This window comes from Giraffa tippelskirchi, chromosome 1, assembly GCF_054371585.1.
Source record: "Giraffa tippelskirchi isolate mGirTip1 chromosome 1, T2T-mGirTip1v1.2.pri, whole genome shotgun sequence".
Taxonomy (NCBI): Eukaryota; Metazoa; Chordata; class Mammalia; order Artiodactyla; family Giraffidae; genus Giraffa; species Giraffa tippelskirchi.
The window spans coordinates 5,979,610-6,007,329 of NC_137275.1; the positions used below are offsets into that span (position 1 = coordinate 5,979,610).

The following is a 27,720-nucleotide window of genomic DNA, read 5'->3' on the forward strand; positions in this document are numbered from 1 at the left end:
AAGAGGTTGAAAAATCACATCTTCCTTATGAAAGGTACATGAGAAAGATTTTATCCTGATGGAAATAATATTGGTAAGATGAAAACGAAAGTAGAAATCAGTGGAAACAGTTGTAATATGCTGCAGAGAAAATGGATTAAGGAATTAAATTGCCTCCATGGCATTCACAGAATTCATCAGTGTTGATATCATCCTAACAGAAGTGTTTACATTCGAGAACAAAACCCAACAGGGTCTAAATATACAAGAGCTGAAAACGATGAAGTCAAAATGTCCCACACTCCCTCATGGGTACTTCAAACCTCCCAGTTTCCAACAGGACTCTCTTTTCCTCCCCCACTTACAGCCCACACCATTTCTTCTCCTTCACTCCTCTTCCCTCCCTCTCACCGTATCTGATCACATTCTGCCTTTTCTGGCTCCTAAAGGAAAAGGAAAGGAAAGTGAAGTCGCTCAGTCATGTCCGACTCTTTGCGAGAGTCGCAAAGCCCTGCCAGGCTCCTCGGTCCATGGCAGGAATACTGGAGTGGGTTGCCATTTCCTTCTCCGGGGGATCTTCCTGACCCAGGGATCAAACCCGGGTCTCCCGCATTGCAGGCGGACGCTTTACGGTCTGAGCCACTGGGGAAGCTTTCTGGCTCCTAAATGTCCCTTGATGTGTTCCCATCACCCCATCCCCACTGCGATTCCTGCTATGGAAGCCACAGCACTTCAGCGCGGCAGCCTCTTAACTGGTCGTCCTGGTTTCCGAGACTATCGTAAACCACTCCCACACACTGGATGGAGGGAGAGCTTTCTGAACGTCTCATCTGATCACACATTCGTCACAGGTTCCCCCTGCCTCGTGCCTGGCACGCAGGGGCCCTCATGGTTTTTACATCTCCATCCTCAACCCCACATCCACTGCTCAATGACGGCTCTCTCTGCATCTTGACCTGCCACCTTCTCTCCGATGCAAAAGCAGTTCACGACATCCCCTTAGGCCTCAAACCCTGCTGCCCTCATCCCACCCCAAGAATCCCTGTGCTAGTGAATTCCTACACGTCCTTCAAGAATGACATTGCAGTCGCTTGTTTTCTTGTCCAATAAATCATAAAGTTTTCGGGGGAGAATCATGCCTCATTCACCACTGTATTCTTAGTACAGAGTACTGCAGCCTGTGTGTAACAGGAGCCCTCTCTGTGTTTGTCAAACAAAGGACGGAGCGTATTTAATCTTTGCAACAATCCTGCAGAGCAGGTGTTACTGCCTCTATTGAAGGAAGCACAAAGAAGTCAGGTAGCTTGTCCAAGTTTCCACAGAAAGTAAACAGCAGTTAAGGTTAAACCTATAACAGTTAAACCATAAAGGGTACGTTCTTTTTATTCCATCATGTAGTGTCTTTGTTCCAAATTTGGTCTGGCTCCAAACTGGGAAAGGAGTGGGTCAAGGCTGTATATTGTCACCCTGCTTATTTAACTTATATGCAGAGTACATCATGTGAAACGCTGGGCTGGAAGAAACACAAGCTGGAATCAAGATTGCCCGGAGAAATATCAATAACCTCAGATATGCAGATGACACCACCCTTATGGCAGAAAGTGAAGAGACTAAAGAGTCTCTTGATGAAAGTGAAAAGAGGAGAATGAAAAAGTTGGCTTAAAGCTCAACATTCAAAAAACGAAGATCATGGCATCTGGTCCCATCACTTCATGGCAAATAGATGGGGAAACAGTGGAAACAGTGGCTGACTTTATTTTCTTGGGCTTCAAAATCACTGCAGATGGTGACTACAGCCATGAAATCAAAAGACGCTTGCTCCTTGGAAGAAAAGCTATGACCAACCTAGACAGCATATTAAAAAGCAGAGACATTACTTTGCTGACAAAGGTCTAAGTCAAAGCTACAGTTTTTCCAGTAGTCACGTATGGATGTGAGAGTTGGACTATAAAGAAAGCTGAGCGCTGAAGAATTGATGCTTTTGAACTGTGGTGTTTGAGAAGACTCTTGAGAGTCCCTTGGACTGCAAAGGGCTCCAAATCAGTCAAGCCTAAAGGAGATCAGTCCTGAATATTCATTGGAAAGACTGATGTTGAAGCTGAAACTCCAATATTTTGGCCACCTGATGTGAAGAACTGACTCATTGGAAAAGACCCTGATGCTGGGAAAGATTGAAGGCAGGAGGAGAAGGGGATGACAGAGGATGAGATGGTTGGATGGCATCACTGACATGATGGACATGAATTTGAGCAAGCTCTGGGAGTTGGTGATGGACAGGGAAGCCTGGTGTGCTGCAGTCTATGAGGTCGCAAAGAGTTGGACACGACCAAGCGACTGAACTGAGTGTATCTGAATTAGATGCAAACAAAATGCAGATAAGAAGACACAATTCCTACAGACATGGTGTTGAGAATCAACAGGAGAGCAACGCATTAAAATATAACAGTGTAGGGCTCCCCTGCTGGCCCAGTGGTAAAGAATCCACTTGCCAACGTAGGAGACATGAATTCGATCTCTGGTCCAGGAAGATTCCACATACCACAGAGCAACTAAGCCAGTAGGCCACAACTACTGAGCCTGTGCTCCACAACAAGAGAAGCCACTGCCATGCGAAGCCCATGAAAGACAACTAGAGTGCGCCATCTCTGAGCCCAGCTCTCTGAAACTCGAGAAAGGTCTGCGCAGCAATGAAGACCAGCACAGCCAAACAAGTAAGTAAAATTATTAAAAACAAGTAACGGTGCAGTTGTAGGTGCATGGATGATGGGTACATACAGAAAACAGACTGGCTATGGGGAAAGGGGAGGTTAGGAAAGACTGGGAGGAGGGATATTCCAACTAGGGTTTAAAGAATGACTAAGAGCTTGACTGGCAAAGTCGGGAAGCAAACCCTTGGGCAGATGTAGAAAATGAGTTTAGTTTTCTCATATACCAGTTGCTGTATCATAATAAGTTTAAGAAATTAATATTCTCTCCGAGTGTGGTTTAGATGACAAAGCACCAAATGCCAGGATTTTGACATTTCAAACACTGAAGTGGTTAAATGTGTAAGAGTGTAAGTGCCAGCGAAGGTGATTTCTCAGAAGCGTTGGGCATTATGCTGGAAGCCGCTTCCCTGGATGCTGCCAGGGTCCTCGGGCAGGCCATTATGAACATATTTCTTCGTGTCGTGTACCTCGTCAACCTATTCTGCTGTGTTCCAAGTGCTAATTAAAATTGTACGCTGCCTGCCAAAGGAAAAGTGCTTATATTAAAACAATCAGTGTCTAAATTAAATGGCTCCAAACAGCCTGATTCCAAGTTGACATACAGTTCTTACCCCACCCCAGAACTATCGGGGGGAGAGGGGTAAGACTCAGACATAACATTTAATAGTGTTCTTTCTGATATTTTTATTATTCAAAATAATCTAGAGCTTTAATGTTCCAAAGAGCAACCTCCATGCCGTCATCCCATTTTATTCTTTCAACAGACTGAAAGATTTGGGGCTTGGAGGTGAAATGTGATATTCTCTATGTAAATACACTGCTTATCATTAAATTGCCCCTGTGATTCCCTGTCAAATACCTAATCCTTTGTCTTATAGCCAAACAAAACAAAACACATCTTTAAGAAATGTTTGTTCTGTAAACATACTGAGATACATCTTCAGAAAAAAAGATGTCAGTAAAAGTTAACCAGATATGAGACTTGGACATTGAGAATAAGACTTGTTGTTGTTGTTCAGGCGCTAAGTCAAGTCCCACTCTTTGCAACCCCATGGAGTGTAGCACACCAGGCTTCTCTGTCCTCCACTATCACCCAGAATAAAACTTAATACATAGTAAACGGGGGCTGCCCCGATGGGTCAGTGGTAAAGAATCTGCCTGCAATTCAGGAGACTTGGGTTTGATCCCTGAGTCAGGAAGACCCCTTAGAAGAGCAAACGGCAACCCACTCCATTATTCTTGCCTGGAGAATCCTATGCACAGAGGAGCCTGGTTTAGCCCTGGAAACAAACTCAGTCTTGAACCTCTACTCAAACACTGCATCTTCCTGCCTTGCTCCCTTTGCCCATGCTGCTCCATCTGCCCATTAAGGCCTTTTAGCCACTTCCCTCTGCCCTGTTTTCCACCTGACAAACGCATCTTCCAGGTGAGGTCGCTCAGTCATGTCCAACTCTTTGTGACCCCTTGGACTGTAGCCCACCAGGTTCCTCCATCCATGGGATTTTCCAGGCAAGAATACTGGAGTGGGTTGTCATTCCCTTTTCCAGGGGATCTTCCTGACCCAGGGATCGAACTAGGGTCTCCCGAATTGCAGGCAGACTCTACCAGCTGACCCACCAGGGCATCTTCCAAGACCTGTTCAAAAGCCACTTGCTTCTAAACTGTCCTGCCTGCCCCGGGCCACCCCCGGCAGCAGAATTATTCCATCTTCCCTCTGAACTACCACAGCACTTCATTCATTCCTCTACAGTGATACTTACCGTGTGTGCGCGTGCTTAGTTGCTTCTGCCTTTTCTCTTTGCAACACTATATGGACTGTAGCTCACCAGGCTCCTCTGTCCACGGGATTCTCCAGGCAAGAATACTGGAGTGGGTTGCCATGCCCTCCTCCAGGAAATCTTCCCAACCCAGGGATCGAACCAGTGTTCCCCTGCATTGCAGATGATTCTTCACTCACTGAGCCACCATGGCTCAGCCATCAGGGAAGCCCTGATACTTATCATACTGCAATATAATTACTTGCAGACAGGAAACACATGTCATTTATCTTTGTTACTCTTGGGTTCTGTATAGTAACCGACATCAAAAACACTCAATGAATGTTCGCTGAATAGGAAATACTGAAGTCTGTGGATTAAAGGTATGCAATTTAAGATAAGCACTATAATTTAGAACAGGGAATTTGACTTCATCAGAAGAAAAATAACATTACAAGCTTTATGCCCAGTCGACATTTAACTTCAACCTAAAATACCCCCAAGAGGTATTCATACTTAAAACTTCCTAAGTCTAAAACTGAAAGGAAACTTCAAGAAAATATAGCCCATCCTCTGCTATCAGGGAATTAAGACCCAGAGCTCACCCCAAGGACAACTAGTAACGTCTTCAGACACTGTGAAGATCTTTTCTAGCCTACTGCCATCGCTTGATATTAGATGGTAGAATCTTGTCCCGTCCTTGTACTAAGTCGCTTCAGTCATGTCTGACTCTTTGCAACCCTATGGACTGCAGCCTGCCAGGCTCCTCTGTCCGTAGGATTCTCCAGAAAAGAATACCGGAGTGGGTTGCTAACCCCTCCTCCAGAGGATCTTCCCAACCCAGGGATCAAACCTGTGTCTCTTACGTCTCCTGCACCTGCAGGCAGGTTCTTTACCTGGGAAGCCAATGGGGAAGCCAGACTGTCAAGTCTGTGCTGTGCTTAGTCCCTCAGTCGTGTCTGACTCTTTGTGAGCCCACGGACTGTAGCCCACCAGGCTCCTCTGTTCATGGGGATTCTCCAGGCAAGAATACTGGAGTGGCTTGCCATGCCCTCCTCCAGAGGATCTTCCCAACCCAGGGACGGAACCCAGGTCTCCCGCATTGCAGGCAGATTCTTTACCATCTGAGCCACCAGGAAAGCCCTTGTAAAGTTTAGTCCCAAATAAAGATGCTACCCACTCTGGTAGAGAAGGAAAACAGATTGTTTTGAGAAAACCATCAGCTAGCTAGAAATAAATGCTTGCATGGATTAATCCACCTGTGTGTTTATACAAGTCCCTTAAGAATCAACAGAAACAGCCTATCTGAAAATTTAGTTTAAAAATTACAGATTCTGAAAAAAAAGATCACTCCTAATAAATTGTTTTTAAAAATACAACTTAACAATCCCCACAAGTACAAAGAAAATGATTTGCTTTCAAGGGAGAAGCCAATTATACTACTCTCCATAAAACAGAACACTGTCTATGAAATACCAGTGAAGGGACCATATTGTACCAATTAGGCTTTCTCTATGGAACATTATTACAACGTCAGAAGGAAACGAATGGCTGAAGATTTACAGTGAATATTAAGTTGCCCAAACTCAACAGAATCAACTTATTTTTGAACCTGTAATTACTTAGTACAAGAATGATTTTACTGCCTGCACTAACATAAGCTGGACACTGTGAAAGAGAATAATAAGCTTGTAAAAATAAACTCAGATTGCATGAAACTTAACAATATCTAGAGAAAGGATATCTAGCTAATCATGTCAGATCATAAATTCCAGAGTAGTACATATTAAAACTGAATAAAATAATAAAATAGCTTACAGGACTAGAAATGAATTTTTATTTATATATTGTGTTACTACAGAGCTAAGTATACGGATAAAAGGTCAGAGTTAAAGCCAAGAGATGATAAACAATGATCAGCATCTGATTTAGCCTGTTTCCTTAGCAATCAAATATTTATGTGTGAATTACCCATGCCATATTTGTAACCCCAGCATATATCTGTCATCAGTGGGCATATGCACAAGGCAATGTGAATTAATATTAGTATCAGCTTAGGCAAAGCATAATTAGAAGGATAAAACTGTCCCAAGAAAGTAATGCTCGCTAAAGCCACAAGACATGTTTTCTTTTTATTGCTGTTTTGAAGACCTAGCTATAACAATGTTTTTTTCCATGAAACTGTACACCTAAGTTAAGGTATTTATTAAGCATTCATATGGAAGATAAGAGGTAAAAGTTGTTCAGTATTTGAAATTGATACTAAATTAGAAAATATCGGAAACAACAAAAGGATTTTACATATAAACGTAAATTTAGAATATTGAAAAGGAGATTACAATAGATGCTTATAAAAAAGCAATTTGAAAATCCAAGGCCTTAAACTCATACATATTTCTAAAGCCTGAATAGCAAAAACCTCTTTAAAAGGATTATTTTGAGACTCTATTATTTTGGTATCAAAGACCAAAAACAGATAAATACTTAGGTTTGCACAAGAAAAGGCAAAATTTAAATAATTGATGTTAATAAGACCCAAGGGGTACATTCACTTCTAACTATATCAGAAACAAAGAGGAGAAATGGAAAAAAATATTAGAATGGAAACAGATTCATGAGCAGAAGGGAAGCTAATTACAAGGGTAGGACGGCATGATCACAGCCAAAAAGAACTTAAAAGGGCCTGGAAGTAAAGAGAAACAGTACTCAGTTATTTTGATCCAAGAGAGCTCAACTAGAGACACTAAAAGAAAGAAAAATAATCCTAAATCACATGTGAGGTCTTCCGACTACCAGCTACTACTTGGTAACTGGCCAGAAGCAGCAACAAATAACTCCCCACCAGGGAATAATGAAAACAGGACAAAAAAAAAAAAAAATTCTGTAAGACAAAATCCAAAAGGGCTAGTGACATGGACCGAGTGATAAATAAAATCTTCTCTGCTGCATGATTCCTAAAATTAAAACCTTTGCTAGCTAGAATCCTAATGAAGGATTTTGACAGTTATCAACAGTTCAGTCTGCAAATGGATTCTCGTTAATTAACTGACTAAATGATTAAGATCTCTTTAAACATGACACGTCTGTTTTTTTTAATAGGGATAATGAAAAATGAACAATGTTTTTCTCCTCAAAGAGAGCAATCTGGACTGCAGAGCTTGCTAACCATCACCATGGTCTCTCCCATCAGTATTTCAGAATTTTCCAGAAATTTAAAATTTAATATGAAACAAACCTTATAACTGATCATGAATAAAAGGTCTCATTAGCCAATAAAATATGGATTTATGTTGATACACTTTTATTACATAAACAGAACCTACTTTTAGGTCTTCAGAACAGAGTATCTTTTATAAAGCATCTCTTGTACCAAAACACAGCTTTCAGTAGGTCCTGTTTAAAATGGTTTGAGTCCTATATTCTTGTGCCAGAGAAAAGCTTTTAGAAATAAGATTTTGCTCATGACCGTTTTAGTTAAGTTGTAACAGGTACATTAGAATCAAAGGTACATTATTCAATTTGTGCTACATCTTCCAGAAACAAACTGAGTTGATATTCTTTAGAAATTCATGGAATAAAGCCCAGACAGGATAAAACATAATAAGTATCAGTCCAAAAATGATTATTGAAGATAGGAAATACTATTACTGAAACTCAGAGATTCAATAAACTCACATAAATTTACTGTAAAGGCTTGCTCTGGGGCCCACAGTATATTTTATTTCTTTAGAACATCAGTTGCAAAGCTGCTCAGATTTTTTTTAACATCAATTCATAGTTTTTTCTCAGAAAGAAAATGGTGGATGAATTAACTTCAGCACTACATTTTGTGAATTAGATCCGTGGTATTTATGGTTTAGAGAATAGAAGTCATGTATTGCTGAAATGAATTTTCAACTGGGAAATGCAGAATTCTTCTCAACTGTACTCTATTCAGTGGTTGAATCTATACTACCAAAATAAATGTTACAGCAGTAATCATCTCAAATATTGGGTTGGGCCAAAAAGTTCCAACTTGTTGGCCAACTCAATACCTTTTCAGTTGCTGTTCAATGCCACCTTCAAGTCGTATTCTTAGATTTATGTATGCACGGGTCCAGTATGGGAAATTTATAAAAGTACAAAAGTCCTGGGGTTAGGACTGGAAAGGTCAGCAGGAACCATCAGTTCTCACACACAGGGATGAAGAACTGATGCTTAGATCATGAAGAAGGGACATTAAAGATAATACACCTTTGACGCGCTATCAACAAAGTTGTGTGCCTGCATGCTTGATCACTAAGACATGTCCAACTCTTTGTGACCCCATGGACTGTAGCCCACCACACGCCTCTGTCCATGGGATTTCCCGGGCAAGAATACTGGAGTGGGTAGCCATTTCCTTCTCCAGGGGATCTTCGCGACCCAGGGATGGAACCCCCATCTCCCATATTGGCAGGTGGGTTCTTTACCCACTGAGCTACCAGGGAAGCCTCTATCAATAAAGTTACTGCATTTGAAATCCCTGCATTCAGCTTTTAGACCTGATTACAAAGTCATTCTATAACTAAGGATTTCATACTTTTCTACAAATCTTGAGAGTGTAGGCAAATATCTGGCTTTTTATAATCCAGGGGTCCAAGAATCTGCAAAGGGTTAGGAAGGATTTTATCACAAAATTCTACACGAGAACACCAGGGTCATCTAGTGCAATGCTCTACAGGGGAGAAAATGAAACAGAGAGAGGTCACGTGTGTCATCTTAGGTCAAAAGTCACTGATGGGAGAGCCGGAGTCCAGGCTTCTCCAGATTCAGGGTCCTTTCAAGTCAGCAAAGCACGTGATGTTTTTGTTACTCGGGAAAAGTATATGGAGCTAATTTCAAACATATTTTAGGGGCAATATACCCGAAATATTATCAAGAGGTAAGTTGCTATGTAGTTGAAAAGTAAAACCTACTCAGTCTAAACAAAAGCAAGCATTCAAAGTTAGCACTAAGGAGGAATAAAAAGGAAAATCTTTTTTTTTTTTTTTAGCTCCTAATATTGTGTAGGTATTGCCCCATTTACCAGTGAAAGACACTGAGAACCAGAGTTTATAGGCCTCATAAGAAAATTTTCTGGAGCTTGAATCCATGGTTCACATACAATGTGTTCAATGTATTTTCTATAGTCATAAAATCAGTTATTAAACATTTAGTAAAAAATGAAGTTATGTGATTTATTTTTTAAATTATATACACTACTCACCCAATTTTCATTCTTTTTAAAAACATTTTGTGTTTTGCTCTTTTCAAAATACAACAGCTACATGGTAGATAGTACCACCATTAGGTAAAGGTTACACAGTTAATTAAGAATATGTGTAGCAATTTACAAGCTCTTGATTGAATTTACATAATCAGTTATTATGTGTACATATTAAAATATAATTTGAATGTATAAATCCCTTAAAGAAGTTTCTCCACTCCTTGAATCTTTTTCCTTCTGTACTGTTTACATGTAGACTATTCTCAGCTTCTCATTCTTGCCCATCACTTTCCTCTATTGAAACTATTACCCATCAATGAATTATTGCTGTCACTAGCAGTTAATACAGTGACATGTTAACAGCATACCATCTCATTGTTTGTTGAATTAATGTTTTAAGTTCAATTCCTATACCTTGTCAACCAAATTCTGCTTTTAACTTATACCTTAACTCAAAATGCTTTTTGATGTGTCTTTAATGGTGAGGGTTATCATGTCTTTTTGAACTACTCCTATTATTTCCTAACAGTAGCATTATAAATCTAAGCTTATACCTTTTGTTCTGCAACTGATAAAGAAAACATTGTATTTTAAGTTCTATTTATTGTCCTGAGAGAACTGTTGGTTTTCTATGCTCTATAACTATTTAAGACTATGTGTAATTTGCCTTTTTGATGGTATAGAATACATATTTGACAATACCCTTTTCCTGGATTCTGAAATTTTGACAATGGGTTGAATGAATGCAAAGAAACTTTTCATCCTTCAGATGGGATCAAGGTAATTACTCAAGATCTGTGCATTTTACCACGTACACATGAAACTTCACATTTCAAAAAGAGACAAAATAAAGGTCTTTCCATTCTAGAGTATGGAAAAATACGACGTAGCCAAAAAAACCCCCACAGCCTTTTGAAATATTTTTAGTAGCATGATGGGTGGGGAGGTTTATGATAGGATGCAAATTCTTTAAAGGCTATATTGAAGTGTATAGGACAAGATCACACTTTACAGAAAAAATGTATTTGTGAATAAGTAATGAAAAGAAATGCAAGAAAATGTCTCTGGTTGGTGGGATTGTGTGTAATTTTAATTTTCTTTCTTTACATTTTTCTATGTTATTCTATCCAGGGATTGAATATGCATTCTTTTCTAATCAGAAATAAACAGTGCTGTTTCTTTTTTAAACTAAAAAAAAAAAAAAAGAAGCTTTTCATGTACAATAAGATATTTGACTAATTATCAATAACCCAGACAAGGAAAGAATAGTGTTAACTGAAAAAGTTATTTAATGTTCATTTCAAAAATGCTTTTTTCTTTTCAGCCATGCCGGGTAGCATGTGGGATCTTATTTCCCTGATTAGGGATTGAATGCAAGCCCCTTGCGTTGGAAGCACAGAGTGTTAACCACTGGACCACCACCGAAGTCCCTCAAAAATGCTTTTTATCATGTCCCACTTCAAGATGGGTTTGTCTGAAATGGTGCAATTTCACAAAACATCAGATAAAATAATGTAGCACCAGTAAAAAGATCCACCTGGTGAAAGGTTACCAGTTTCAGCTTTCCAGTTTCAGGTTTGCTCCTCTGCTCAATCACCTTCACACCTGACCCTGGACACAAGGCTCCCTCTTTGATGACTATTTTAAAGGACAGAGCCGGCCTTTAGAACACCCTGTCTTCTTCAGGCCGTTACAGAACAAGAAAGAAATCCATTCCTACAACTGGCTGCCTTAGGAAACAGACTTTACAATTCCTTCCCTTCCAGCTCCTGTGGAGCTAAAAGCAGGGCCCATCAGCCAATAAATGTGGTGAGACACAAATGGGGAACTGAAAGAAATAAGCAGTAAAAGCGTACTTCCTCCTGGACAATCGGTAAATAATAGAACAGGATGGTTTTACTCTATCAAAGATCAGAGAATAACAGAATTGGAGCAGTAACGAATCTCAGAGGCCGCACAATTTTTAGTACTTTTTGATTTTCAAAATGATTCTGAAGCTTTGACCAGAGCACTTGTTTTTGATTGATTTCTTAACTCAGTTTTGACAGATGTAACCAAAACAGAATTTCGTGGTCACAGGGATGTTTAGAAATGTAATCTTCCCAACGGTTCCGTTTTCTGAAGAAGGATAAGGATGTTCCAAAGGCATCAGTTCCTCCTTTCACGGGCGGCCGAGGGTCAGTCCCCATCTACCCGGCCATCCAGGTCCATCTGGGTCCCTCTACCCCTATCTCTCAACCTGCTCTTACTCTGTGAGGCGGCTGTCCTCTCGGCATGATGCCCAGAACACCCCACTCTGAGTCTGCAACCAGGTGGGTACCCGCTGGCGAAAACAGAACCCTCGAGGTCTCTGATGAACCACCACGAGGTCCAGTTTTGGCTCTGTTCACACCCGCTTGTATCTATCACGGCTTCCCTGGTGGTTCAGACGGTAAAGCGTCTGGCTGCAATGCGGAAAGACCCGGATTCCATTCCCGGGGTGGGAAGAGCCCCTGGAGAAGGGAATAGCAACCCACTCCAGTATTCTTGCCTGGACAATCCCACGGACAGAGGAGCCTGGCAGTCTACAGTCCGTGGGGGTCACAAAGAGTCGGACACGACTGAGTGACTTCACTTTTCTATTTATCTATCTAGCTCTCCAGTTGAGGTCTAGGGAACTTCCAGACAACTTAACCATAAGTGAAGAATTCCAGTTTTCCTTAAGCAAAAGGGAACCCCCAGAGGCACATGTTTTAGTTGACAGGCAAGAAACTGACCAGCCACAAACCCCCCACCCCCATAAACGGAGCGGCCGGCCCCTTCCCGGAGCCTGGAGCATCCTGACTCCCGGCGGCGGCGGCGGCGGTCTGGACACGGCGCTCGGTGCGGAGTCACACACACCCGAGCTGCCCAGGGCGGTCACCCCAAGTAAAGAGGGGGCGCCTCGGTTGATGAGCAAGGGCGGCCAAGTGCCGCATCCTAACCTTAACGCCGAGAGGCGGCCTTAGGAGGTCCGCGGGCGCGGAAACAAACAAACAAATAAAAAACGTAGAACGCACCCGGCTCCTCGGGCGGAGTCCCCGGGCCCTCCCCACTCCGCACCCCCACTTGTAGGGCAGCATCTCCAGGGCACCTTCTGGCCCAAGTGCTTTGGAAACTGTCAACAGCAACAACAAAAACCCCAGAGGCCCAGGATGCTGACGGACGAGCCTAACAATGCAGAAGAACGGGAGCCCGAGGAGCCGACCCGCGGGGCCGGGCCTCGCGGGGGTCGGGGATCATCTGGAGTCCGGCCCGCAGCGCCGCGGCCGCGCCAGCGGTGCCAAGACCGGACGGGCGGCGGCGCCGGCGCACTCCGGGCACCGAGCCTGCAAAAGGAGCCCCGGGCGAGCGGCCGGCCACCTCGCAGACGGCGGGCAGCGGGCGCAGCAGCAGCGGCGGCCGCCGCCCCGGGGCTCCTCGGCCGACCCTCCGGCCGCCGCCGCCGCGCTCGGCTTGCTCCCGCCGGGGCCCCGACCCGAGCCCCGGAGGCGCTCGCTCTCCCCGGCCGCGCGGCCCGGCGGCATGGAGCCCAGCGCGGCGCGGGAAAGCTCCGCGCGTCACTGCGACGGCAGGAAGAAGATGGCGGCGGCCGTGGCGGCAGCGGCGGCGGCAGCGACGGCCGCCTCCTCTCACGCGCCGCTGACGCCAATGGCGCGCGCCGGCCGGCGGGCCGCGGATGGCGGCGGCGGCGGCGGCGGCGGCGGCCCGGGCTCCGCTGAGGGGCGGGGCGAGGCGGGAAGGGGGCCGGCGGGAGGCGGAGGCCGGGCCGGCGCCTGGAGGGAGGCGGTGGGGACGGTTTGCTGTGCTCGGAACATGGCGGGCGTCGGCGACGCGGCCGCCCCGAGAGAAGGCGGCGCGGACGGCCCGGAGCGGGATGGCCGCGCTGAGGCGGAGCAGCTGGGCGGCGGCGGTCACGGGCCCCCGCCGGCGCCTCAGCACACGGAGACGCTGGGCTTCTACGAGAGCGACCGGCGGCGGGAGCGGCGCCGCAGCCGCGCAGGTGAGAAGGGCGGGCGGGGAGGCGGGCGGCGCTAGGCCGCGGCCAGGGCGACGAAGGGCGGCGAGAGGCGCGGCGCGGGACTCCGGCCGCGAGCTCCGGGGGCGACCGGGGCTTGGTTGGGCGCGCGCGGAGCCGGCGCGGCTCCCGAGGCGCCGCGGCCGCTGACGGGCTCCTCGGGCGGGGCCGCCGGCAGCGCCGAGGCCCCCGGGCGATGAAACGCCCGCCCGGCCAGGTGCGTCCGAGAGACCGAGAGCGGGGCAGCGGCCGGGGGAGTTCGTCCCCGCTCCCTTTTCCTGCTGCTTCTGAAAGGTCTTTCTTTAAAACGCACAAACAAACAAACAAACAAAAAAAAACGAGACAGAGCGCCTGGGGTCTCCTCCCGCCTCGATAGCGTCGGCAAGCATCTCCACCCCCGGCTCGAGGAGCTCAAAGCTGAGCAGAGCCAGGCTGGATTTCATTATCTCTGTGCCAAGGTGACTTCTGTTCTGTTTTCAGCGAACTTGAGTCATCCGAACCTGTTAACTTGCTCTCTAAATAATGTGTTCTGCCGCAGATAACGCGGTGGTAGTAATGACAGTGAAGTTTCAGCCCTTCTGCCCAGGGTTTAAATATTTAGCACTCCTGCACATGTTACCTGTGAACTTTTCCTAAACCGAAACTTAAGCCACTTAAAAAAAAGAAAAGGCAGCACTGTGAATCCTTTCATTGACCAGTTTTTAAGCCTGTTGTTTTAATATTGTTTCTTTCAGCTGTAGGATTTTATTGTTTTCAGAAAGTTTTTAAAAGTTGCCTTTGTATTCATGCTGCAGCTGTGTATGAGGCTCGAAAGAAGGGAAGACATTGTGTATGTTTCATTGAATGTAGAGTGATCATAGCATTTTAATTCTTGCGTAATTCTGAGTTTTAAAGATCAGTGGAGCCATAACTCCCTTTGAGTTTCTTGCAACTACAAACTGTTTCTGGTACACAGTAGGAGCTGCATTAGTCGTTATTTCCTGCAGTTCATGCTAATAAATGTTTAAGTCCTAAGGCTTACTGCATCATTGACTGTACTTGTGTGTGGAAGACTTGGAAGTCCTTTAGTGCTAACTTGGTCTGATCAAGTGAGATTGTGATTGACTTGCTAATTATCAGAACTAGATATAGGTTAGCTTTTGTAGAGATCTTTATCTTTGAAAAAGTAAGTGCAGACTGCCTTGTTTTGTCTTTCTCAATGGGACTACTTAAAAATTCTCAACTCTGTTTGGTTAAGTTGTCAATTTAAACTTTTGCTTGAGAGAGTGTTTACTTTCTGAATTGGTCAGATCTTAGTAAGACAAAGGATTAAATCGGTCAGCTGTCTGTTTACTTTCTTGGACTTGAAAATTAAAAGCACTCTGGTGCAAACAGAGAGCAATGTGGCCAGGTTTCACTGTAATTTTTTGAAATATTTATGAGTTTCAGGAAACCCAACATTATAAACGTGGCTTGCATGCACAAAAAATGAAGTTGTCAGGAGCCTTTTGATGAGCACAGATGTTGGGACCCTTCGCACCCTTTCCGTGGCCCTGCCCGACATCCGTCTGCATACCTGTGACCGTGGACTTCCACAGACTTCACGCCGCCCGCGCATTCTTCATCCTCATGGGTTACTGAGGGTGGTTTACTTAACATGTTTGAAGCTGGACTTTCAACCCCGAGTTGCGGAAAGTCGTTATCAGGCACACACTTCCGGCTCTGGCGGCTGGGGTAGTTAAGTGTTCCCCCAGTTCCATCCGTTCAGGGGAGGTGAGATGCGTGTGGCAGCTCTTGAGGATCAGGACTTGGGTGAGGGTCCCAGGAGGGTTTCAGCTGGAGTCACCAACCAGCGTTGTTCTGTCTTGGCCTCCACGTGGGCCCCTTGTCCTTTGTCCCGGGTGTCTGTCCCTCTCTGCTAGGCACACAGATGTCGCCACTGCCAGAACCCACTCCCTAACTCTGATGCTGCTCTGGTCAAATTCTCGCTGGAGATTAGAATTCTTGCAGTCATTCTGAAAGGCCCCGGGCTGCTTAAGTGCCTAGTGTATTCACCCTGACCCTCCAGCGTTGCTCCTTTCCACGGCTCAGCATCCTTTCCTTCCTCTCCCATCCAGAATTTAGAAAGGCCAGAGGGCCTTGGAGTGGCACCACCTAGTGTCCTGTGAGAAGCATTTCTTCCTGAGTCAAATGTCTTCCAAGATTGGATGCTTGCACTAAAGGTGTTTCTTTGTCCGTTTTTTACAGTCTGGTGCTGCCTCTGATATGCTGGTCTTCCCTCCTTTCCTGCCAATTCAGGGCAACCTTTGTCTTGCCTTTTGAAAGTCATAATTTTAGTGTCTTGGTGGCCTGAACCATCAGTTAGTTCCAAAGTCCCCTTTATTATTCCTCCCAAGGAATGTAGGACTTTTATAAGTTAGGCGTTTGTTGGCCTGTCCTAACCATCCAAGATCCTGTAAATGAATATACAGATTAGGTGATTAGCCAGACCCTCTAAGTCCAAGTAAAATAATTCAGAACATAGTGTTTGAGGTCCTTAGTTTTATTTTGTACCTGTCTGTGTTTGTTTATATATAGTTTGTAGAGTGTATATGTATGTTGGTTGGTATATATACAGCTACATCAAGGGTAAGCTTTGTTTTTCTCTTTCAAGCTCTTGTAATCACTTCGTTCACTGAACTCCCTTCTGAGTCGTGTGTAGCCTGGCGGTGGGCTGAGACTTTTCTGAGGTGCTGGTACTTAAACCCCAACATGGTTAGAAATGGCTGGTCCACTCCTCACTCCCAGTTTCGTTCTCTCTCATGATGGTCGCTGTGTATTTATTCCACCGTTGCCTCATGTGGTCCCCTGTCTTGAACTCTGGATATATTAGTCATCACGAACCGCAGATTCATCTCTTCTTTTTTCTTCTTCTTAAAAAATATGTATTAATGTCACTGAGTGAGTTGTACACTTAAGAATAGTTAAAATGGCACCATGTATATTTTACTGCAATAAAAATATACGTAAAAATTAAAACAAAATATGACCAACTTCTATTGTCCTTTTTGCTATAAGACCAGATAATAAGTACATATTACTGGGACTTCCCTGGTGATCCAGTGGTTTCAGGACTCCACGTCTTCACTGCCAAAGGCGTGGGTTTGATCCCTGAACAGGGAACTAAGATCCTGCCAGCCAGGAGGTTCCCACCCCCCTCACCACCACTCCCCCACCCCCCCACCCCACAAAAAAAAGTCCATGTTACTGTGTTTCCCTGCTTGTTCCCCACCTCCCTTCTCTGCAGGAGTTCTAAGTGGTAGAGTTTCTGTGTAACCATGTTCCCATTTAGGAATCTAAGATCCAGCAAGTCAACTTTGGACTGAGCGTTGGGCAATCTGTTCTTGGCTTACTTCGGTTGTTGAATTGCTCTGTAGACTCTGTGCTTGCCTAATCTACTTGGCTCTGTTTCATAACTCCACCACTCAGTGGTTTAGTATCCGAAGTATCTAAGTTGGCTCTAATGACTGGAGACTTAACAGTGGAAGACCTGGTGTAGAATAAACACAGCATCTACTGGTGAAGATGAAGCAGTGACTATATAATGCAGGTATTGGAATATGTATAGAAGCAGATGTTGCTTGTAAAACAAAAGAACTTGGAGTAGGGTATGGGTGAACACCAGGGTTTCTGACTGTAAATGGCCCCAGTGCCGTGGGGCCTGTTTCGTTCCTTTCTCAGTGGTGACTCTTCACTTCTGGAGTTTAAACTCATTGCCACCCCTTTGCTTCTCTTCACTTTCTTTGCATTTTAGACCTCTTGCTCACCTCCATGAGAGAGTGAACAGAGGAAGGAAAACTAAAGCCCAGAAAAACCAACTGACGCCTATAGCAGCTCCTACAAAAGATTTCGACTGGGACTAAGGTTCAGATTCACCATGTCCTGTTGTGTAATTGAAAATTTAATATGTTAAAATACATTTTCATTCAACCAGTCCTGATCCTCTATAAAATATGTTACATAGTTATCTTTGTGACCTGAGACTTATCCTGATGGATGATTAAAGGCTGTGATTCTGAAAATTATGCTCTAGAGTAAATCAATTTCTCATCTACAGAGGAAATTAAGAATAGTTGTAAAACTGCCTGACGAATTACCTGGAGTGACCACAACCCTGATACAGATAATGTAAAATTAGCTTCTTTTCTTCTGACAGAGGATTGCTTTTCTTTTAAAATTCTCACTTGCTTTATTTAACTGTACTTGCAAACTAAAAAGCAATGGTATGATCTTTGACCAAGTCTATATCTTGACCTTTTTTAAGATGTTAAGCTTCCATCTGGTTTGCCCTCCAAAATTCAGTCCTAGAAGCTCATTTGCAGCCCACTTTGGGGAACGCTTGCATGAAAGAGGTCTTTGAAAAGACTGTATATCATTGACTGTCAGGTTAATGATACTCTGTTCCCATTTTTAGTGCTTTGTAACCTTGTAACCTTGGAAAAAGTTGCTACTCTTTTTGTATCTGTTTTTCCATCTATAAATTTATGAGTATCTTTTCTGTTGTTTAGTTCCTTAAATGAGGTTATTTATAAGCAGTTTGAGAGCTTTGACAGCTTAAGAGATACCTTTACTATATTTGACTTAGGAAAGCAAGATTGCTATCATTGATTCTTAACTGACCTTGTACAAGGGTGTGCCTTTGTATTTGTGTAATAAACTTGTAACTAATATTTTAGTGTAACTTTAGTAAAGCCTATTAAGGCTCGCAGTAAGGATCACATTATTTAAGATCATGGAGATTTGCAGGTTTCATAGTATTGTCTTAGCAGTTAACCAATATTACTTTCCAATTTTTTTAATGGTCAATACTATTTTAAGAAAGATATATTTAGACACATTACTGAGCCTGTAAATATATTTATGATTACTCATTGCTTCAAATTAATACTTTTTTATCCTGAGTTCTTATTTCTAAAACAAGCTCTCTCAGAAGATAATCATAATATTTCTTTGTTCAGGGATGAGGAAGAAGCCATTTATACTATACTTTTTCTCAATTTAAAATAGTGGATCAGCAAGCAATTCTGTGGTAGATGTATACTGATTAAAAATAATCTGGAGGAATTAATTCAGATTTATGATTGATATTATTTTCCTAGTGTTAAATGTTCATAACTGGCAAGGCTTACTTATTCAAATGTAGAAGCTCCTATTTCTATTATAATTAAACAGTGAAATGCTTCTATTTTTAAAAGACTTTTACTGAATAATATTTCTTCTTGGTGAGAACTGGATAAATGAACTAAAATTGGTTGACATCTGAAAAGCTCAAACGGTATTGAGAAAACAAATAATTGGGTTCTTTTACTTTGGAAAATAACTTGGACTTACACTATAAAGACAGATGTTCGATGTAACAAATGGAAGTCACTCTTGCTAAGGAGGAATGAAGAACCGCCCAGCACGGAGAAAGTTCAGGTCCCCTTGTGAATGTACTCAGGCCCTGAGTTGCGTGCAGCTCTTTGCGACCCTGTGGACTGTCGCCCGCCAGCTCCTCTGTCCGTGGGAGCTCTGGTCCACTGAGCCAGCCGAGTCCTTGAAGAGGGGCAGCCACAGGTCAGAGAGCAGTAGTCATCTTCCTGAAGAATTCGCCAGGCAGTCTGCCAGTATCGCAGGACAAGTGAGTTCAGGTACGTCCGTATAATGGAGAAAACGGTGTTTAAAACAACAGCAACAACAAACACAAACACTGAAACAAAGCTATGCTCCAGAACGGAAGGTTCCAGAACAGAAGCAGCATTCTGCAGAATATATCCATGACCAGGTTAGGGAAAGGTTAGTGGGGCGGGTGGGGGGGCGGGGGGCAGGGACCAGAGAGCAGCAGGGCTACCTCATCATACCTTAGGAGCTCCAGCCACAGGGCAACAGAACCCCCTTGTGCAGTGTGGATCAGAGGCTCCTTCTGAGAGGTGGAAGCCAGGTCAGGGCTCAGTCGCCTTCTCTAGCATGATGGTCAGATGGATGCATGATAGTTATGGTCCAGGGCAGAGTGTGTGTTCCGACTCTCTGCAGCTCCAGGGACTGCAGCACGCCATGATTCCCTGTCCTTCACCATCTCCTGGAGTTTGCTCAAATTCATGCCCATCGAGTCGGGGATACTATCTAACTATCTCATCCTCTGCTGTCCGCTTCTCCTTTTTCCTTCAGTCTTTCCAGCATCAGGGTCTTTGCCAATGAGTCAGCTTGTTGAATCAGGTGGCCAGAGTATTGGAGCTTCAGCTTCAGTCCTTCCAGTGAATATTCAGGGTGGATTTCCTTTAGGATTGACTAGTTTGATCTCCTTGCAGTCCAAGGAACTCTCTAGAGTCTTCTCCAGCACCACAGTTTGCAAGCATCAATTCTTCGGTGCTGGGTTCTATTCCCAACTTGCCTCTTAGCTTTTCAGTTACTTTGGACAAGTCTCTTAAGCTCTGTGAGCCTCAGATTCTCGATTTGCAAAACATGAACACTGTTAACTGCACCTTTAGCTCTCAGAGTTGTGGTGAGGGTTTTATGAAGTCATGTGTGCAGCACCTTTGTAAGCCACCTCAGTCAGGTGTTTTGGGTGTGTGTTAGTCCCTCCGTCGTGTCTAACTCTTTGCCAGGCTCCCCTGTACATGGAATTCTCCAGGCAAGAATACTGGAGTGCGTGGCCATTCCTTTCTCCAGGAGATCTTCCCAACCCAGGAATCGAACCCAGGTCTCCTGCATCGCAGGCAGATTCTTTACAGTCTGAGCCACCAGAGAAGCAGAGGACCCTAATTCTTTAAGCAGGGCGAGTCCTTCAGGAGTGTGGGGGGTGGGGGGCGGACAGGGAGGAGTGTGGGGAGGAGGAGGTGAGAAAGCTTTCCAGCTGTCTCACCCCATGAAACTTGGTTCTTTTGTTGGTATTGCTTTAATGTTTCTTTTAAAACCGTTCTTCAACCCACTAGTATGGTGTTAATTATAGGTAAACCCTACCCTTAAGCTCAACTCACTGGGGGCTGGACTTGGGGAAGATCCGGATACATGGTGCTTGGTTTCAGAAAGTTTAAGCGCTGGTTAGGTAGCTGCTTAGTAAACCCTGGGTGCTGGAAGCACAGAGATGGGGGTGGGGGGAGGAGTTCCCAGTTTTCCAGAACACAGTGGCCTGTTTACAAAAGCACTGAGGACAATGATAGAATAATCTAGTGCCAGAAAGCACAGGCTTTAGGGATGGATTGCTTGATTTGAACGCTGGCTGTACTGTTCGCTGCTTCTGTGACCTTGGAGGCCTCCTTCACTTCTCTGTGCCTCAGTTTCTTCATCTATAAAATGGGCATGATGATAAAGCCTGTCCGTGGTTATGAGAACTGTGTACTCAAAACATGTTTTATCCTTTAATGCTTGAGTTAACTGTTAAATTTCCCACTGGAGAATCAAAATTGGTGTTTACAACTGAAATTCTTGCATTTCTAGAGGTAGAATCCTGACACAATACTTCTTCACATTTATAATAGAGTTAAAACACCCTCATAGGTTTATATTTTATAATTTTTTAAAACTTGCTTAAGGAAAATGCCTTAGGTTATATAGTTTGTTAAATATGCTTGTTAGACGTGTCACCTTTTATCCATGGAAACAGGATTGCAGACATAGCAGTAAACATTAGGTGACCACCAAACTCGGTTGGTCAGTACTGTAGACCACGTGAAGTTACTAGTCACTGGTTCCAGACAGCGGTGTCATGCTTTGCAGTCTTCACACCCTTTCATACATAGTCACTGAAACATCCTTTGTCAATGACAAGCAGGTAACAGGTGTTGTAAAACCGCTCCAAGCCTTGGTTTCCCTCTTCTGTGATGTTGTGATCTGTGGGTCAAGTGGGGTCCCAGGACCAGTGGGGACAGAACTGGTGCAGATCTGCCCTCATTTGACTGCTCTTCCTGTGCCTTCCGCTGGACCAGGACAAAACTCTCACTGTGGAGGAAGCTCCATCATCTGTGGACCCAGGAAGGACACCAGCGCGGAGGATAACTTCCTAAATAAACAAGGGTACAGGGTCAGGCTGCAGCCCGAAGGCCCACCAGGCCTGAGCTTGCCCAGGTTCAGGACCGAAGGAAGAGCCGGGACTCAGCAACAGAGAGACCTCAGTGGTTTTAAACTGATGAGGGGTGGTGGGGTGGGGGGGTTACATGTGTGAAGCAAAGTCCAGGGCACAGAGGCACACCGGTGGCAGACGCGGCGCCCAAGGAGAAGGGGGCTCTTTGGTTACCAGGGAAACCAGCCAAGGGCCATGCCGCTCACCACCCTTTGACCAGCACAGGCTGGGCCGGGCGGGGCAGCTCTGCAGGAAGGTCAGCCCTGCGCCTGGGACACAGATGAAGCAGGACCTGGTCGGTCAGGGGATGGACAGAGAGCAAGAGGACAGCCACCTTGAGTGGCCTGACTACACGTACAGCTCATCCCAGCCTTCCGGTTTAATTTGCTTTTAAAAATGTGAAGTCGTGTGACAGCCTGTTTAATCCTTCACACAGTGAGATACTAGTGAGCGGCCCCCAGCTCCCCTCCCTGCCCTTACTGTGTGTGGACGATGCGCTGGAGCCCTTACTGGCTGTGCCCCTGGGGCGGAGGGCAGGTGCCTGTCAGGGACCGTCCTTTGGATGCTCACTGACTGTAGGCTCCAGGGCTCTTCCCTGCTGAGAGCTCCCCAGTCTCAGAACTCACCTGCCTCAGTCCCGGGCACTCGGCTGCTGCCGCCTCTCATTTCCGATTCTTTCTCTCCACCGCACCCTCCTCTGTGACTCCCTTCCTCTCCTCTGAGCCACACGTTCGTTCAGGGAGCATCGGTTGAGCCCCTCTTTAGCGCTCTGCCCCGAGGGTGCAGAGGGAAAGGAGAACATCCGATGAGAGTGTGCGTGTACCCGGGCTCCAGGGGGAAACCTGGGGAGCCTTCCTAGAGCAGGTGACTCCACGCGTCACTCGCTCATAGAGGCTCACCTGTGTGCTGAGACCAGCGGACAGAGGGAGCCAACACACGCAGCGTTTGCCTGCTGTGAGACGTGATGTAACTAGAGAACCGTGACCTCAAAGTTCAGGGGAGACAGCCGTGCTGCACTGCCTGAAAGAAAGATAACCCCGTCCTGAGTTGGCAGGGCTCTGCTGTCGCCGCTGGCAGGGTGTTGACCTCGCCTGGAGGTTCCATGAGCCCCGGAGGGTTTCTGCCGCCGTCCTGTGTGTGTGTCCACCTGGGCCAGGCCAGGTGGGGCCTAGGGGAGCGAGGAGCAGAAGGCAGGCTCTGGTCAGCCTCCACGGTAACCTGGAGAGAGGACGAGGACCACAGGCAGGCGGAATCTGGAAGAAGAGGGCAGCTTATAAACGTTTCGAGGAGGAGTCTTCAGGGCTAGGGGAGAAGACGGAGAGGGTGGTCAGAATCGGCCCCCAGCTGCCAGCCTAGAGCCGGGTCACTGGTGAGCCCGGAACTAACGGTGGGGCTGCGGTAATGGGGTTAATGGGGAAAGGCTGGGGTGCAGTTTGCCGGTTAAAGGTGCCTTTGGAATTTCTAAGTAGAGTTGCCCGTCCTTTGGATGCTCAGATTGTAGGCTCCAGGGCTCTTCCCTGCTGAGAGCGCCCCAGTCTCAGAACTCACCTAACTCTCAGACTCCAAGGAAATAGGAGTCCAGCCTCAGGAGTCAGAAGCGGAAGGTATGGTGATGTCAGGATTGAGGTGATGGTTTTGACCTTAGACCGCCCCAGATTGTGTAGAAAAGAAAGGTAAGAAGAAAGAAAAGGTACCTGGTGACACATGAAACAATATGGCCTTAAAAGGTGGCCAGAATTTTACTGTAGCCCTGCTCTGGTGCACGCGTGTGTGTGAAGTCGCTCAGTCATACCTGGCTCTTCGCGGCCCCATGGGCTGAGGCCTGCCAGGCTCCTCTGTCCATGGGATTCTCCAGGCAAGGAGACAGGAGCCGGTTGCCATGCCCTCCTCCAGGGGAGCTTCCCCACCCAGGGATCGAACCCTCGTCTCTGGCATCTACCTGCATTGGCAGATGGGTTCCTGACCCCTGGCGCCACCTGGGAAGCCCGTAGGAAACAAAAGCCCCCAACCAAACCTGCAAGCCCTTCAGGATCAGGGAGAGGAAGACCAGGGAGTGTGGTGACGTGACCTTCAGGCTCGTGACCCCGCGCACCGGCGGCAGTGCCAGTTTGTGCCAGCGCAGTCTCTGCTGCTTTCTGAGCGTCCCGTTGCTTCCCAGCATTCATTCACATGAAAGAACTGATATTTACAGACATTCGCTCATAGAGCGTCTGTCTCTCTTCTGTCCAGTTGGAAGACTGAACTACGTTCAAATCTTAACTGTCTGATCTTTCTCTTCCATTTTAGCTGTCCTTGTTTACAGCACAAAACACTTTTTTTTCTCTCCTTCAGGCAGTAGATCTTGTGCTGGGTCTAGCCAGCCACCAACATGTTGGCAAGTGCAGAGCCGAAGTTTCGCTCCGCATGGGTGTGGTTGCCCTGAGGCACACACAGCGGACTTCATACCTTGTGCCGGTGGCTTCAGCCGTGGTGTCGTGAGAGCGCCTCACGCGCGGTCACTGTGCGATCTGACCTGCCTCCGCCCGGCCGCAGTAGGCGCAGGCCGGGTTCTCTCTCCACCTCTTTGAGTCTCCGTGTGGCTGTCATGGTACCACTTACTCTCAGAATCGATTATGAATCTTGTATTTAAAGAAATCTGTAATTTGGGGGTGGGTGGGACTCTCACTTCTGCACATAAGCAAGCCACTTCACCTGATGCTCAAAGAACTCACTGTCTGTCCCAGTGAGTGTGTGGGAAGAAGTCAGCTGTTCTAGGCCCACTGAGAGGTGGTAAGTCCACTTCTGAGTCTTCCTAGAGACTCTTCCAGAGTGTTTAGGACTGTGCAGTCTTCCCCACCCCTGTAGCCTTTAAATCCTAGCATCACGTAAGACGTAACTCCGCAGGTGGACGCTTGTAAGTGAAATCGACCTCCCTGCTTTGTCGTCTGTGGGAGGGAGCACCAACATGGGGTTTGGGAAAGGACCACGAGGCCAGCTCAGAGCAGAGGGGGCAGTTTGCAGCCCTTGGTGTCCTGAGTCCGGGAAGAGAGGACGGCCTCCCAGAGAGTGAAAGGAGGGAGGGAGGGGTCTGAGGTCAGGGCTGAGAGGTCACGCAGGCTGTGGGCTGCCGGGAAGTGTTGCCCGCACGGTGGAAACGTTGGGATCAGGTAACAGCCTTACTTGGCATCCCAAGTCGGCCAGATACAGCCCAGTGGAAAGTGTTCAGCCTCCTCCAGCCTTTCTTTCCTCAGCTAAGATGAGACGATGGAGGGTGAATTTGCATCAGAGGAATGGGAGACAGGTGGACAGGTCCACGGGGAGTGCGGTCGTCAGATGGGGTTGAGGTTCTGTCTGGTATGACTCAGTTACCATCGTGTTGGGAAACCTTCAGCTGGGGAAATGGTGTTATTTAGACACTGGCAGCATCTCTGAGGCTGAAGGAGAAGGAATAATTTGCACCAGTGTCCAGGGTGTACTTCACCCCAGCTCACTCCTGGACCGGGGGGTGCCTCTTGGGTGACTCGGCTCGTGTGTGTGTGTGTGCATTTTGTGTGTACTTGGTGCCCACTCTGTGTGTGTGTGTGTGTGCATTTTGTATGTACTTGGTACCCACTCCGTGTGTGTTTGTGTGTGTGTGTGTCCTTTTTGTGTGTACTTGGTACCCACTCTGTGTGTGTGTGTTTCCATTTTTGTATCTTTTTCCGTGCCTTCAACTCTGCATCAGCCCAGGCACTCTATCACCTAAAACCCCTCACTGGACTCTCACAGAGAACTCTGAGTTATATTCTGGCTTATAGCAATGGCCCCTGGTATATTCCTGTGGCATTTCCAGTTAATATCGCACAAAAACAGTAGTTTTCTCACTCTCTGCCGATGGCTTATGTGCAGTTCAGTTCTGGGCACCGAATGTAGATTACTTTCTTTTATTATCTTGTTTTACGTATGTATTACCTAGGGCCCCACCTAGCCATGGAAGTTGCTTGATAAATGCTGTTCTTTCTGTTTTGTCATTTTTTTTTTCTTGTAGAGCTTTCACTGTTGAGGTTCCTCAGTGCTGAACTAACCAGAGGGTACTTCCTTGAACATAATGAGGCCAAGTATACAGAAAGAAGAGAAAGAGTGTACACTTGTATGCGAATACCAAGAGAATTGGAAAAGGTACTGTTATTTGTTTTTTTTTTAATTACTTGCCATCATTTTGAAAGTTATGTCAACATGTTAATTCTGTTAAAAACAATGTGAACTGCTTGAGTGGAATTTTTAAAATATTGGAAATAATGTGATCATGAATAATTAGGTGGGATAGGAATTCCCAGATTGGAAGAGTCTTTAAAAAGTGCATTTTTTCAGTGTCAGATCCAGTGATCTGTAACTTCACTATTTATGAAACTTGTCTAATTCCCATTTGAGTCTTCCCTGGGGGCTCAGGGGTAAAGAATCCACCTGCTGATGTAGGAGTCATGGGTTTGACCCCTGGGTCAGAAAGATCCCTTGGAGGAGGAAATGGCAACTCACTCCAAGTCTTCTTGCCTGGAGAATCCCACAGAGAGAGGAGCCCTTGCCCACCAGGCTCCCCATCCATGGGACCACAAACGAGTTGGACACTACTGGCAACTAAACAATACGAGCAACAATTCCCATTTGTGTTCCATCCAGATAACTTTCTTCAAGGAATTACTCTCTTCTAATTCTTTTAGTTCTCTTCAGTTTGTTTTTCCTAGAAGCAGTTTTTTCCCCCATTCAGCGCGATATAGGACTTCCCTGGTGGCTCAGGTGGTAAAGCATGCCTACAATGCGAGAGACCTGGGTTCAATTCCTGGGTTGGGAATATCCCCTGGAGAAGGAAATGGCAACCCACTCCAGTACTCTTGCCTGGAAAATCCCATGGACGGAGGAGCCTGGTAGGCTACAGTCCATGGGGTTGCAAAGAGGTGGACATAACTGAGTGACTTCACTTCAGCACGATATAAATTATTTAATTTCACCCTTTGTTAAGGTGTCAGTTTCTCAGAAAGCCCTCATTTTTAAAAATGTAAAGGACAGTGTCTTCAAAGAGAATTGGATGTCTGTTTCACCTTCAACACAAAAAACATCTCAGTAGGGAATAAGCATGGAACAACAGGACTCATCCCTCCACGTGCTGCTCCCTTGATGTGTCCTAGGCCACCAGGACTGACCAGATACAAAACCAAGGCTGCCCTTTCCTCTGCATTCACAGAGTCGATGAGTCTGAACCATTTGGAAATCTCTTATAAGAAGGAAAGAGTTAAGCAATAATTTAGCTTTCAGTTCAATTCAGTCACTCAGTTGTGTCTGACTCTTTGCGACCCCAGGGGCTGCAGCACGCCGGGCTTCCCTGTCCGACACCAATTCCCAGCGCTTGCTCAAACTCATGTCCATCGAGTCAGTGATGCCATCCAACCATCTCATCCTCTGTCTTCCCCTTCTCCTCCTACCTTCAGTCTTTCCCAGTATCGGGGTCTTTTCTAAGGAGTCAGTTCTTCGCATCGGATGGCCAAAGTATTGGAGCTTCAGCACCAGTCCTTCCAATGAATATTCAGGGTTGATCTCCTTTAGGATTGCCTGGTTGGATCTCCTTGCAGTCCAAGGGACTCCCAAGAGTCTTCTCCAGCACCACAGTTCAAAAATATCAATTCTTCAGCACTCCTTTTTCTTTATGGTCCAACTTTTACATCCATGGAAGTTTCTTATAAGAAGGAAAGAGTTAAGCAACCATTCAGCTTTAGCTATGCTAAAACATGTTTCATACATTTTTAGAAACACAGAACTTGTGATGTTCCAGTCACTTCCCTAGAATCATAGTTTCTCTTAGAGTTGGTATGGAAGAGTTTAGTTGGCGCACTTTCTCCGTGGATTATCATAACAGGAGGAGTGGTTGACAGTGAGAAGGAAGGGCACTGGCAGTTTGGCCGAGGTTTGTTTATTTCTAACTGTCCATCCATTTGGTAGAAGGAAGA

At 45.7% G+C, this 27,720-nt stretch overlaps 1 protein-coding gene and 1 long non-coding RNA gene across 7 annotated transcripts in view; one reads left to right on the forward strand and one right to left on the reverse strand.

The window, feature by feature from the left end:
- LOC145544317 (uncharacterized) overlaps positions 1–24,810 on the reverse strand; it is a 58,898-nt gene extending 34,088 nt beyond the window's left edge. The window contains exons 1-6 of the long non-coding RNA XR_014081351.1: positions 23,312–24,810; positions 22,663–22,783; positions 22,390–22,532; positions 19,566–21,703; positions 19,057–19,325; positions 15,263–16,139 (exon numbers count right to left, since the gene is read on the reverse strand). This is a non-coding gene — a long non-coding RNA (uncharacterized LOC145544317). The remainder of the gene's footprint in view (positions 1–15,262; positions 16,140–19,056; positions 19,326–19,565; positions 21,704–22,389; positions 22,533–22,662; positions 22,784–23,311) is intronic.
- The window catches only part of TAPT1 (transmembrane anterior posterior transformation 1), a 64,076-nt gene continuing 47,304 nt past the window's right edge, over positions 10,949–27,720 (forward strand). For all 6 annotated transcript variants that reach the window (XR_014081315.1, XR_014081250.1, XR_014081307.1 and 3 more), the window contains exons 1-2: positions 10,949–13,692; positions 25,770–25,900. Coding sequence is in view for 2 of the 6 variants with exons in the window: in XM_081586771.1 (XP_081442897.1) it covers positions 12,867–13,692; positions 25,770–25,900 (957 nt within the window). In the remaining 4 variants the exon portion in view is untranslated. The remainder of the gene's footprint in view (positions 13,693–25,769; positions 25,901–27,720) is intronic.